General features: G+C 44.9%; 1 protein-coding gene across 2 annotated transcripts; it reads right to left on the bottom strand.

Annotated features, from left to right (window-relative positions):
* Positions 1–1,448: 1,448 nt before the first annotated feature.
* Positions 1,449–12,541, bottom strand: LOC148648570 (GTPase IMAP family member 8-like). 2 transcript variants are annotated; one of them, XM_088606997.1, is made up of 3 exons: positions 11,225–12,541; positions 7,051–7,776; positions 1,449–3,768 (listed from the first exon to the last, which is right to left on the bottom strand). In XM_088606997.1, exons 1-3 carry the CDS (start codon positions 11,247–11,249, stop codon positions 2,852–2,854), a joined length of 1,668 nt encoding a protein of 555 aa, XP_088463123.1. In that variant the 5' UTR covers positions 11,250–12,541; the 3' UTR covers positions 1,449–2,851. The 2 variants fall into 2 exon arrangements, with proteins under 2 accessions (XP_088463123.1, XP_088463124.1); XM_088606998.1 differs by lacking the exon at positions 11,225–12,541 and adding an exon at positions 9,004–9,826.
* Between the last annotated feature and the right edge of the window lie 1,357 nt (positions 12,542–13,898).

Genomic DNA, 13,898 nt, shown 5'->3' with positions numbered 1-13,898 from the left:
GTATTACAGTGTGGTTTTGTAAATCAGTTCATTTAAAATCACAAATTACCGCCTCATCCAGACGGATTTGAAGGTCATGGGAGTGAAACGGCACCCCTCCATACAGACAGTCTTTGAAAAATCCCTCATCAAACAGGCAGGAAAAATGATATCAGATCCACCCCACATCCTCAACTCTGAATATCAACTTCTTCCTTCTGGCACACATTTTAGGGTTCCCAAATGTGAGTCAAACAGATACAAACAATCCTGTGTTCCACTATCCAACACAATTTTGACTCTTAAAACCCACTTGAGTGCAATATGTTTTGTGATGTTATAAAAGTTACATGTTGCTATGTGTTATACTGTACATGTGCAATAGAGTGATGTGCAATGTTCCTTATTTTGTTTGCAATAGTATAATGTGCAATGATTTTCTTCTTTTTTTGCATTCTATTCTAATTAAATGTACAGGAGTGCTGGGTGTCCATGAAAAATTCCCACAGGGGACAAAATCTTATCAATTCCATTGAGGGTACACTACACGTGTTCTGCCCACTTCCGGTGAAACAGCTGCCAAACCAACAAGCTCTTACCTCTGTTCAAAGTCTGTCTGGATGATTTTCAGAGGATGTGACAGCCCTGCAAAATAAAGCCAAAGTACTAACCATGGTAGCTCCTTATATTTGCCGGCTTGTTTCGTCTTTATTAAAACTTTGACCAAACAACTGAAATGGTGTTATTGAACAGAGGTTCTAGTGTAAGACCGATTCTAATATTGGACTTGTTATTCCCTGCTCATAAAATATCTCTGGCAGGATACAACTACATTTATTTTTCTACCACCCCTCTCTCCTCCTAACATCACTGTTGCAAAGTTGTCTTCGTGGTTCAGTACTTGTTTGTGAGGGGGTCTGATGGTGCAGACACTTCCTCAGCCAGGTGATTTAAAGAAAGGAGGGAGGGTGGTTTTGCCAAAAAGCACCTTAAAGATTCTGTGGCCAAGTGGCAGAGGTGCTGTGGTCAGATGAGACCAAAATCAAACTTTTTGGTAGGAATGCAAAACGGTACGCCAGGTGAAACCCAATACATCTTACCATCCAGGGGGCACCATTCCTACAGTAAAGCACGGTGGTGGCAGCATCCTGCTGTGGGGGTGTTTCTCTCCAGCTGGGACTGGGGCACTTGTCAGGACAGAAGGGAAGATGGAGGGAGCAAAACACAGGCAAATTCCTGAAGAAAACCTGCAGCTGGTGGTGGTGGAGGGGAGTCCCCATTACCTGTAAAGCGCTTTGAGTGGAGTGTCCAGAAAAGCGCTATATAAGTGTAAGCAATTATTATTATTATTATTATTATTATTATTATTATTATTATTATTATTATTATTATTATTATCCAAACAGACTCAAAGCTGTAATTAAAGCAGGTATCAGGCAGACAATAGAAATACTATTGCACACTTATGGTTTAAGAGTATTTTTCAATTTCAGTTCAAGCTTTATTATTCACTGGGGGAAAGTTTTTTTCAGCGCAGTGCCATAAAATACAACAAAAGACAAACATCTCCAACAAAGAGGACAATACAGCAGTGTTTCAGCAGATCAGAGAGAATAACTTCACATTGTCTGAGAGAGATATTGCAGAGGGGGTGAACAATTTCACACCTGGGAACAGAGGTGTCTCCAATATAGGAAGAGTAAATTCACACTGGAAGGGGTGAAACACACACACACTCAAAATTTGTCACCAGGAGGGTTGATCAACAGGGAGTCCACTATAAGAAAGACAGACTTGTAGTGTGTGGCTCCCACTGAAAACACACACTGTACCCCTCTCACTCTTCTATACCAGGTTACAGATGACTTGAGATTCTTTCCAATTCATCTCGTACAGCCTGGACAAGCAAGTGCCTATTCTCTGACACCTACTGTAGATATCATGTCAGGACACCAGGGTCAGCCCCCCATTCTCACTGACAGCACCCCGCTATCGATAGTGACCAGCGGTCAGACACCAGGCTCAGCACCCCACTCTCACTGACAGCACCCCCAGTCTCACTGACAGCACCCCGGGATCAATAGTGACCAGCGGTCAGACACCAGGCTCAGCACCCCACTCCCACTGACAGCACCCCCAGTCTCACTGACAGCACCCCGGGATCAATAGTGACCAGCGGTCAGACATGAGGGTCAGCACCCCACTCTCACTGACAGCACCCCGGGATCAATAGTGACCAGCGGTCAGACACCAGGCTCAGCACCCCACTCTCACTGACAGCACCCCCACTCTCACTGACAGCACCCCGGGATCGATAGTGACCAGCGGTCAGACACCAGGCTCAGCACCCCACTCTCACTGACAGCACCCCCAGTCTCACTGACAGCACCCCAGGATCGATAGTGACCAGCGGTCAGACACCAGGCTCAGCACCCCACTCTCACTGACAGCACCCCCAGTCTCACTGACAGCACCCCGGGATCGATAGTGACCAAGTAATCATGACCTCAGTCTAACATTTAACTGAACAACAGCACATCTTAAAACACTTCTACATTCTCTATCTGGGAACTTTTATCTGTAGAGGAGAGCCCCCCCACCCTACTGGTCCACTAACAGATAACAAAGTTTATTTCTTTCATATCAGATCAATCCTTTGCAAAATAGCGAATTTTTCTGTACAACACAGTTTTGGAAGTTTCATCTCCACATCTACCAATTCAAAAGCACAATTAGTTTAATAAAATGTTGGTCACATTTCACAGTCCAAAAAAGCACTAATGATCTTTGAAAAAACTTTATTGAAAACCAGAAAGAAATAAGAAATTTCCCAAAGGGCCGGAGTCAGACTGCAGGTCTGTACATCTTCATCTCACTGTATGAAGCACCTCCTCACTGCTGGCTCTATTGTACTGCCCCACACTGCTCCAACACCAGCCCCCACTGCAGCTCCTATGGCAGCTCCCACTCCTATTCCCACTCCTATTCCCACTCTTATTCCCACTCCTATTCCCACTCCTCCAGCCAGTGCTCCTATTACTGCTCCAGCCAGTGCTCCTATTACTGCTCCTGCCACTGCGCAAACTATCGCGGCTCCTACTATAGACCAACCGTTTGTATCTAACTGCTTTCTGGCTCTTTTCTCCTCACGTCTCCAAAGCTCCAGTTCCTCTTCCATTTTGCGCATCTGTCCCTCTTTCTCTGTCAGGATCATCTTCTCAACCATGTCACAAAGCAGCTCTTTTATCAAAGCCAAGAGCTCCCTGACCTGAGAGCCGTCTCCCCTGTCAGTGTTGTTGAAGAGGTGACACCTGTTCCCACATTTCTGAATGATGCTCTGCAGGTTCCCATCCAACTGGACAAACTCCTGGAGACTCCTGCCTCTCAGCCTGTCTCCGTGAGTGAAGAGGACCACTGTGTGCCGGCTCACCCCCTCTCCCAGCAGCTCCTGCAGGGTCTCCACTGCTCTCTTCTCCTGCTGGGAGAAGCGGCCCAGCTGGATGACCAGGAGGACAGCGAGGGGTCCAGGGTCAGACAGCTGGACAGCTCTCTGGATCTCTCCTCTCAGATCCTCTCCAGAGAGCTCAGTGTTGAACAGGCCTGGGGTGTCGACCACAGTGACTCTTCTCCCACACACCTCTCCCTGTGCCTCCTGGCTGCTCAGAGTGAGTGAGGAGGGGCTCGTCTCTGATCTGAACTCCTCTCTGCCCAGGATGGTGTTTCCTGCTGCACTCTTCCCCACTCCACACATACCCACCAGCACCAGCCTCAGAGTCTGTGCTTCAGTATCTGTAACATAAGCAAACAAGATTGTTAAAGTCCATTTTGACATCCTTAAATAGGAACTCATCTTACAGATATTCAGTATAGGTATGCCCTGTAGTCTGTGAGTGTTTGTTCAGGGGGACACACCTTGATTTCTACAGCTGAGTGAGAGACATAGCTCTGCTTTCTTAACTTTATATTGAGATTATATTTATACAGATTCCCCAGTACCCTGTCACCAGGTTTGTATTTTGTGCACACAGGCACAGCATTCATGTTGTCCTCAGAGCTATGTACTGTACTGCACGGCCTGTGGGATACAGGATCTCTGCTCCTACTGTTGCTTCTGCAGTGCCGAATAGCTCTCGAGCCAGCTGGTGGTAGTGATGGAAAGGGTGATTTACAGGAATGAGACCTGAATAAGGAGGAACTGGACAGGAATCCTGGTTAGCATCTGGGGCCAAGTTCTTAAACTACTGAAACTGGAAGTGAGAAAATACTTCAGCAATACTTTTGAGACAGCCTGGGAATGTGAGGTGCAAAAGCTAGAAATTGGTTTACTGTATATTTGACCAAATGGAAATTGTAGGAAAACCGGCCGTTCAGGGACGCCAAATATGTAATCATAGCCATAGCAAAATTAAATGTAGTGGCTCTCTGAAGGCACCAGTTCTGTAGGGTTTGGGGATTTACTGAGACAATTATTAATTGTAGCAGTAAATCACAAAGTTGATTCTTTTGATGGCTTTAGAGTCCAACCATGCAACATAACTCAAACAACGCACACACACAGGTACTAATATACGAGGATACATTTATTAATACATAGAATATGCATATAAAACTAACAGATCTTATCGAGAGGGTTATCAGAATACAAAAGGTATATATTCAGTCAGTTACAAAGAGTTACATATATCAAGAGGACATACGTTCAGTATATCATTCATTAAGACCGTTTCATAAATGAACTTGGTTATAACTTCTACATCAGATACTCAAAACAAGTACATAACTCTTAGGAATTAAATTGATATCAACTGGTTTGGATAACAATTGAATTCTCGAGCAGTAATGCATTGAAGTTGAATACTCATCCAATCTCTGGGGATTCAGATCTCCTGCGGGCACAAAGAAACAGTTGCAGGCTGTTGCTGTCCAATCCGCGCTCTCTGGCTCGGTGCCAGGCTGTGCTGTGCGGCTTGCGACGGTGCGCTGCTGATGCTCACTGGCCTGCTAGTTAGTGTTGGCTTTAACTAGCAAAGTTTGCACACAGGAGAAAAGATGACTGTGGGTCCCAGCAAGTCAGGAAGACGACCGGTTCATTCCTGATGAAGAGCTAGTTCTGAATAGTGATTCAGCTGTCCACAGTTCCGGCCTGTTCACGAGGCCTGCTGCTGGTGCTCACCTCGGGTGGATCCTCTGGTTACTCTCTGGCAACCTCCGCTCTAGACTCTTAGAACAAAGGAAAGTTCTGGCACTCGGACACACTGGCCGTTCCGTGGTTGTCCGGGCTGAGTCTCAGGGTGGTCAGGAGGCGCGCTGTGAGAATGTCCTGCCCTTGGGAGCCTTCTGCTCCTGGGCCGTCCTGCCCTGGAATTCTCCTTTGAATTCCCTTTAGAACAGTCCACAGAATCCTCTCCAGAATCTTACTGAATCCCTTCTGAATCTCCCGAATCTTGTTGAATCTCTCAGGCTCTCTGTGTTGCCTGTTTTTACCTGGAGGAACTTCAGCTCGTTGATTGGCTGAAAGTTCCATGGGCATCAGAGTCCCACATGGGTTACTCGGCCCTACCAGTCCCTGATTGGTTGATCAAGGTGAGATATGAGTCACTTACTCCTGACACTTAGGAATGCAGTCCAGATGTCCAACTGGCACTCCCTAGACAGATAGGCGCCAATGGATGACCATTGATCATGACAGCCAGGATTAGCTAAGTGCATCACCCTTTGGGAGCTGTCCTTATCAAAGCACCCTAAATCACCCTGCATGAATAGTCTCTCTGTGGCTGCACCACAGAGATGAACAGAGAAATGGGGCCTCATTTGGGAAGGCTCAGAACACTTAATTCTTTCTTATTAATAAGCCTCGCCGCTACAAAATGAATGACCGATTTTTTGCTCTTTATGCAGAGCTGTAGAAATCTGAGTTGTTCTCAGATCTCTTATCACTTGATGATTTTTGAATAATGTAAATATACTGACCATAAGTTGAATTCTAAACGTGTTCTAGAGCCCCCAGTACCCCAAACGAGATAATTGAGGCGATTGTGTACTTTGCCATCCTGTTTCCCTTCTTAATGTGGACGTTAAGATCCTTGCCAAATTTCTAGCACTTCAACTGGAATCCGTACAGACCTCCATTATCTGAACAGATCAAACTGGTTTTATTTTAGAAATGTGTATTTAGATGTTTCAACAGGGACACTCCCTTGTCTCTTTTGATGCAGAAAAAAGCTTGAGTAGGACCATGCTGAGTAGGATTACTAATTTAAGACCATGAATCAATTTGGCTTCGGTTCCATTTTTGTTACTTGGATCAAACTGTTATACTTAAGCATGTTGAAATCTTCTAGCCTTTCTTGCCAAATGCTCTGAGCATGAACTCATTCTCATGAAGCAGGACAAATATACTGTACATTACCACATTCAGTTTTCCCATATTACTGGCTATTTACATTGGGCAGTCATCTTTAGCAGCTCCCTGCACCTGCCATGACGCCTGCTCTTTCTCCTGCTCTCCTGAAGTCAGTTTTCCCAGGAACCTCAAACTCCAGAACATCAGCTGAAGCTTGCTCCTTCCTCCACGCCTGCCATGCTGGTCTGATCTCCATATCTCACACAACTTGTTCACTCATGTCTTCACAATGGCATCCCTTCTAGTTCCACATGACCTCGCCTGGGCACTCTAATCTATCCATCTAACCTAATCTTAACAAGCTGCATTTTCTCACTACAAGGCATTCACCTGTCATTGATTTGACTCTTGAAGCATTATGTCTTCTGCTCATCCTTGGTTTCAACTGCTGGCCATAACTGTCACCCTCGTCAACATCCCTGTTTCTCAGACCTCTCTGTCTGCTCTTATGACTCAATTGTATCCTTAAACTGGAAGGAGCAGTCAGGTCAAGGAGTTCACGTCCACTATTTCAAGCTACATTCCGCTATTAGCCCTAATGAGCCTCTGTATTCCTGCTACCCCCTTTGTTCACCCCATACAGCTGTCTTGTGTGGGGCTCCTCCACACTGCTGCCTACATCGCCCCAGATGTGGTGAATCAAGCTGGTGTCAGAAATGTTCACTCACCTTCATTCTCATGACTGGCATGCCCATCCATCCCTTCTTCCTGGATTTTCCACATCTGAAGATCCTCCATCTTCTTCTCCAGCTTCTGTATCTTTGGGTTTCTCTTCCTCAGGATTTTCTCCTGCTCTTTCGCGAACTCACTGTCTGGCTTGGTAGTCATGTAATTATCTTGATTGAATTCCACTATCCTCTTTATCTTCTGCAGCAGCTCTGTGACCTGAGAGCGAGTTTTCAGATCTCTGTTGTCAAAGACATGATACCTGTTGTGGCATTGCTCGAGGAGCTCAGCAACGTCGTTTCTTTCAATAAAGTTCTCACTAGATCTTCCCATGAGCTTGTCTCCATGGGTAAACAGCACCATCGTGCAGTCAGAGGCTCTCTCACCAAAGATCTCCTGGATCAGTGTCACTGACTGCTTATCATCCTCTGTGAAGTTCTCAGGGTTGATCACCACCAGGAAGATATGAGGTCCCAGGGATGCCAGCCACGCACACTTCAGTATCTCCATTGTGGCTTCATCAGAGAGATTCGTGAGCAGTGAGCCTGGAGTATCAATGACATCCATGCGTGTGTCGCCCTCCAGATGTCCTTTAATTTGAGTTGAACTTGTGGGAGAAGTGAACTCCTCTGTGCCCAGGATGGCGTTTCCTACAGCACTCTTCCCCACTCCAGGCTTCCCCACTAAAACAATTCGCACATGAAGGTTTTGAGTTGGGGTTTCATCTCCTGCGAAATAAAAAGTTTAGTTATTTATTTTTACTGAGTGTCCACCCAGGCCAAGTACTGAATGCTAACAGATCAAGTGATTTTCACATGGGGGCAACACAGCTCTCTGTTGCACCTGTTGCTGGTTAAGATTTGTCTTCAATTTGCTTGAAGTGGACAATCATTAGATAGTGTCTTGGTTATGTCAAGATCAACCTAAGAGAGCCCACATGAATGGTGTATTCTCAAACCAACTTGTTTTAAATACAGGTGCTCCCCATGGTTGTGTATGGTCACCTCTTCTGTTCTCAATATACACTAATGAGTTAAAGATTCAGAGTAGCACAGCCAGTCTGATTAAATATGCAGATGACGGTTCTTGTGGGACCTCTGGGTGAGCAAACTTACTTTAAAAAATCAGTATCCTTGAAAACTGGTGCCAATGCAGTGCATTGGAAATAAATGTGGTCAAAACTAAAGAGCTTCTTTTCAGGGCTAAAACTGGTGGATTTTTGCAAACAACAGTCCTCAAGGGTCAGTCTGTAGAGGCTGTGGAGAGTTTTAAATATCTGGGAGCACACTGATCTGAGGCTGAGCTACACAGAACATAGACAACATTTTTAAGAAAGCAAGTCAGAGGCTGTTTTTAATCCAAAGACTCAGGAACTTTAATGTAAGTCAAAATGTCCCAGAGATGGCAGCTCTCTCCATAAAAGCTCAGATGTGAGCATCCTGTCATCTAACACAACTGTCTGGTATGGAAACCTGGTGTTGAAAAGCAAAACCAAACTGTCCAGGATTGTTGGCAGGACAAATAATTGGGAAACAGCAGCCCCAGCTGCGATTGATATCATAATACAGGTCTCAGAACGGCCAGGAACATCACAGGACTCCACACACCCCCTCCACTCCCCATTCATAACACTCCCATCAGGGAGACGGTACAGGGGACCAAATTCAAATGAAAACATTGATACGTATAAGAATCTTCTGTTCCTTCTGTAATAAAACTACTTAATGTGTGTAAATGGAGTTCCCCCTCTCGCTGTTTATGTATCCACTGATGTCTGTATCACACACTGTTGTGATTTCATGTGATTTTGTGGCTCTTGTGTTTTGCTTGTGTGTTCTGTACTTGTGTAGGAGCAGCCAAAGACATTTCCACAGCAGTGGACAGTACAGTATCTATCTGAATAATAAAGATTGTTTTAACCAGAAGGAGGGAGAGAAGAGACGGGGAATTCTCACCCCAAGTAGCGGACTGCTTAAGGTTTCAATCTTAAGGATTCAATCTCTAAATCAGTTGCCTGGGGACAGGAAGCTCTCTCAGTGTTTTCACCTGGACAGTGAAGTGGGACACAGACACAGCGATGTGAAAAAGAAAGTACAGCCCCTTACCATTCTGTTTCACACATGAAGACTTTTCTGACCTTCATCTAGTCCTCACCGAGTCCCAACAGTAGATCTATCTCACCTCATGTGACAGATACACACAGGTTTTACTTTATCATTATTAACCTGAAAAATCAGCCTACATTCAGAAGCCTAGGGTGAAAAAGCAAGTGCACCCTTACCGCTTCCATACCAGTTACAAAGGTGGTTAGAACCAGCTGCTGCTAAACAAGTGCAGATGACTACTTGATCAGGAAGTGCTTCCACCTGTTCAGAAAAAGTGTTTCCTGTTAAGCATGGATAACATATTTTTATCCCTAAAAAAAGAAAGATGGTTTTCCTGTAAGTGCTCAGTAGGATAAACTGCTGTTATAGCTATACATGTACTGTATGCATGTGTTATGCAAGAAGGTACCTCTACAACACACTGTATGTTGTTGGGTCACTACAAATGAAGCACATCAGGGCTTCTCCTGCTGCCCCCAGAGCTCTGGAATCCTCTCCCCAGGAATATCAGAGAGTCACCTTCTCTAAACTCCTTCAAATCCAGACTCAAACCCTTCTTTAGAAGAGCCTTTACTGAACTGGTCCCATTCTTCACCCCTCTGCTCCCACTGCTTAGTACCACCACCTAGTGCCTCCTCTGGTCATGGTCGTCATCCCTCCTCTAGAGGGCGCTCCCACTTTTCTTGCATTTACTTTTTCGGCACATACACCTGCCCGATGTTACCCTCTTAAGTCTGGTGTCTTCGTGGTTCCTGGCTCAGCTTTGGCAGCCAAACACCCGAAAGCCCTCCTACCCTGGGGTCCAGGAGTGGCCCAAGGGCACAGGTTTCAGGTTCTTATTCATGCTGATCTTTTGGGACACCCTACAACGTACCGTAGACAGCACATTATACACACTAATAACAGAACAATAAACATGTTGTAGTGAAAAACAAACATGGCAGACCATGCAAAAAGCACAGACGTGTATTAAGGCACTGCAGTTAGCTGTGGAGTATGTGTACTGCAGCAGGAGAGGAGCTATTTTCAAGGCTAGTGCTCTGTGCTTTAATAGTGTGGTACCTTTGGCAGACGCAGGGGGAAGAACAGTCTGTGGCCGGGATGGCTGGGATCCTGAATGAGGAATTGGGCTTCATTGTGACAGCGGATGGTGTGGATCTCACCGAATGATGGTCCATCACATACTATAATCCTCTGTGTCCTTGCCACAACCCTTTGTAGTGCATCTCTGTCATGTGTGGTAGTACTGCTGTACCACACAGTGAGGACACTAGTGAGGACACTTTCTATGGTGCTGCAGTAAAAGTTCACGAGGAACTGCTTCCCCAAACCGCATTTCTTTAAGCACCACAGAAAGTGCAGGTGGTATCGTGCCTTTTTCAGACTGGCTACAGTGTTGTGAGACCAGGCCAGGCCAGTGGAGACCTGCAGGCCGAGGAACCTGAAGCAGCTGGCAGTTTCCACTGCTGTGCCATTGATGTTGATGTAGGTCTCCTGAATCCACAATGATCTCTTTTGCCTTGTTGACATTCAGGGTCGGGTTGTTGTCAAGACACCACAGTCACTCCTATACACAGACTTATCTTTGTTATTGATCAGCCCAATAACTGTGGGCGATGTAGTTGCTGCTGTATGTGGCTGTACAGTCATAGGTGAACAAGGAGTGTAATCTAGGACTGAGACAGCAGCCTTGTGGGGCTCCAGTGTTTAGGATCGCTGTAGAGGAGATATTGTTGCCCGTTTTCACCACCTGAGGTCTGCCCATCAGTAAATCCAGTTTCCAGTTGCAGATGGAGTTACATAAGACCAGATTCCTGAGTTCTGGGACACATTTGGTGGGAACAATTGTATTAAAGTTAAACACAATCAACCTTAACAATTAATGCCTTTAACTAGTTAGTTTTAATATGTTTTATTGCTCCAGCTGTAACAGTTTCAATTCTAAACTGAAGCCTGAGCTCTGGTCCCTGAAACAGGTACATAACCCTGTGACACCAGACAAGAATCAGCAGCTCTCATACAGGAAACTGGTTTCCTACTGTAGTGGTATAATAAAGGGAAACATATTTACCGAATCTGGAGTACTGGCCACCCATGTCTGCAGCGTGTTGATCAGCTCAGTGAGTCAGTGTGCTGTCCTTATCTCTGTACCCACAGTGTGAGAGACTGCTCCTCTGCTCTCAGACTTTATTACTCTGAGTCGTCAGACACACCCAGTAACTGGCTCAGCCAATCACTGCAAGACAACTTCTGAAGGGGGTGAAACTGAAACTTCAGGATGATGTGATGTAAACTCTCACTAAGATCCACTTAGTAACAGTCTTTCTGACTCACTGTATACAGTTGTGAGATAGAGTTTGTGAAGCCTTTGGAATCATCTGTATTCCCGCATTAACTATTAATTGTGATCTGATCTTTATCATAGTTATAATAAACATAAACTGATTACACAAATAATACAATCATACTTTTACTTGTGTATATTGAATACATTGTTTAAACATTCAATGTCTGTGCTGGAAAACATATGTGAACCTTTAGATTTAGTAACTGGTAACCTCCTTTATCAGTAATGATCTCAACCAAAAGTTTCCTGTAGCTGCTGATCAGTAAAGATGATTCCAAAAGGTTCACAAATTTTTCTCAACTGTAGCAGAATTATTCTACAGCCAGTCGTGAACATTTAAAGATTCTAGTTGTGCCAAAATACTGTGGTCAGCAGTTATTGCCAGATTTTACCCAAATTGCCCATCAGATCTTATTACTTGTGAATTCTAACAAAGTTATAATACAAATTCTAAAGTGCACTTGCCTATTTACACATGTACAAGTCTCACGCCCTGTAGCACATCACTCTGATACAAGCATTCAGTATTTCTCCGTCATAGTCAGGTGCATCTTGCATTTGGTGTTACTATAACCTCACCATCATGCTCATCCAGGACCAGAGTTCCTCTCGCCTCTCCAGCCTCAATCTTTCACTCAAAGACAGCAGCTCTGCGCTTCAAGCTGCGTTTTTCTGTCAGGTTTCCTGATGTCACCAAGCCCTCAGCCTCTCGCAGCAGCTGCAGTGGCTACCCCCTGGCAGAGTCATCCTCTTTCTTCCTCTCCATACTCTCCTGCTCCATTCTCCCTCCCGCTGCAATAAGGGCCCAGTTTCTCTCTGCTGTTTTGCCTCTCCCCTGCCCACCCCTCTTTCTCTGTTCATGGCAGGAGCCCCTGTCTCTGTCCCACTCTGCCCCGCAGACAGATCTGGGCTTCCTTGCTCACCCCCACGCTCGGGCCGAGCGGCTACAGCCACAGGAAACTTCCCTCCTTTTCCCTTTGTCAAGGTGGAACTACGCAGCGCGTGATTCGTAAGGTGAGCACAGGTGGAGGATGGGAGAGAGAAACCGGAAGGTGCTGGACAGAACACAAAGAGAACGTGGTGCAAGCAAACGGTCCAGAGCCATTATGCAAAACTAGCAAGGTTAGGAGCCTAGCACACACTGAAACAGAACAGAGGGATCCAACCCAGGGCCCAGAACAAAGCTGAGTCGGTAACAAGAGGCAGTGTTGAGAAGGAGGATGAAAATGTATGCACTTAAATACACAAACACTTGCACACAGGTACAGGTGTGCAGAGCAGGTTGCATCAAGTCTGAAAGAGAAAACGCAGACAAAAATCTCACTATTTTTGAACAGTCAGGAGGCAAGTCTTAGGGTTATTTGTGAGAGAGTTAAGAAAACGCAGTTGATGAGCAATAGTTGCAGATTCATAGGTACATCAAAGAAAAGCAAAGAAATAAACTTTACAGTATGTCTTTCCTGTACAGAGCCTTGTCTGTATCAATAATGAGAGAGAATAATGTGTGACAGTGGGTGTGTCAGTCTCACACAGGACAGTGTGGACAATGAGTGCACCGGTCTACATATTGATTGTGTGGACAGTGCAACAGAGGACAAATACCTATAAAGGATCCATATTGTTGGTCTATTAGTGGATATAAAGCACTGACATTTCTCAAATATATTTCATTTCTCTACAACCTTTTTCACAAGAGAATTTTTAAAACTTTCATTCTTTCATGCAAAGAAAAAGGAGATCAACGTGTTGGTTACGGATTTTACCGCAACGGCCAGTGTCTCCAAACTAGTTTCCACTCATGATAGCACTCACCTTTCAGCACCAGCAGAGACAGGAAGGCAGACCAGCTGCAGAGCTTGTTCTTCACCTGACGTGAGTGCTGTGGTTTCCTGTTTGTTCTCTTCCTGACCATGTGAGCTCAGCTCATCAGCTTCACAACCAGTATACAGGCTGCTTTACATGTACTGAATTTCGAGAGCTAACAGATCACCCCGTCTGTGTTTTCATCAGCTCTTCAAATAAAACAAGAGGCTTTCATCCTCTCAGCTAACTGAGAAACTGTGGTGATGTTAAAACGGTGCGTACAGCACTTAGGTTTGCAGAAGTGTTGTAAGCTCTGTTAGGACCACTGCTCTGCTGTTGCTTGTTTGACAACAAATTAAAACAGATTAAACCTGCTTTTTGCAAGCCCATGTCATGCAACCAGAAAGAATAAGAATAAGACAGTTAAGGTAGCTGAAATATTTTAAAGAATAAGAGACCTTAGTGCAAAGGGACAGATATGAAATCAATATAAAAGTGATCTAAACACTTAAAATATTCTGCTTAAGGACAGAACAGATGTATCCCAGGGAAGAGTAAAGGAAAGGTGTAATCCTGATGGTTTAACAAATCATTC

This window comes from Lepisosteus platostomus, chromosome 14, assembly GCF_059453375.1.
Source record: "Lepisosteus platostomus isolate fLepPlt1 chromosome 14, fLepPlt1.hap1, whole genome shotgun sequence".
In the NCBI taxonomy this organism is placed as follows: Eukaryota; Metazoa; Chordata; class Actinopteri; order Semionotiformes; family Lepisosteidae; genus Lepisosteus; species Lepisosteus platostomus.
Note: the sequence above shows the minus strand (reverse complement) of the source record. Positions and strands in the feature narration are given on the sequence as shown.

Bases quoted from the DNA above. Each gene is read 5' to 3' on its own strand.
- LOC148648570 (XM_088606997.1), bottom strand. From the start codon at position 11,249: ATGGGTGGCCAGTACTCCAGATTCG. The intron at 7,777-11,224 runs GTAAATATGTTT...TTTATTTCGCAG, and splicing joins TGGCCAGTACTCCAGATTCG to GAGATGAAACCCCAACTCAA. The intron at 3,769-7,050 runs GTGAGTGAACAT...CTTATGTTACAG, and splicing joins TGCCAGTCATGAGAATGAAG to ATACTGAAGCACAGACTCTG.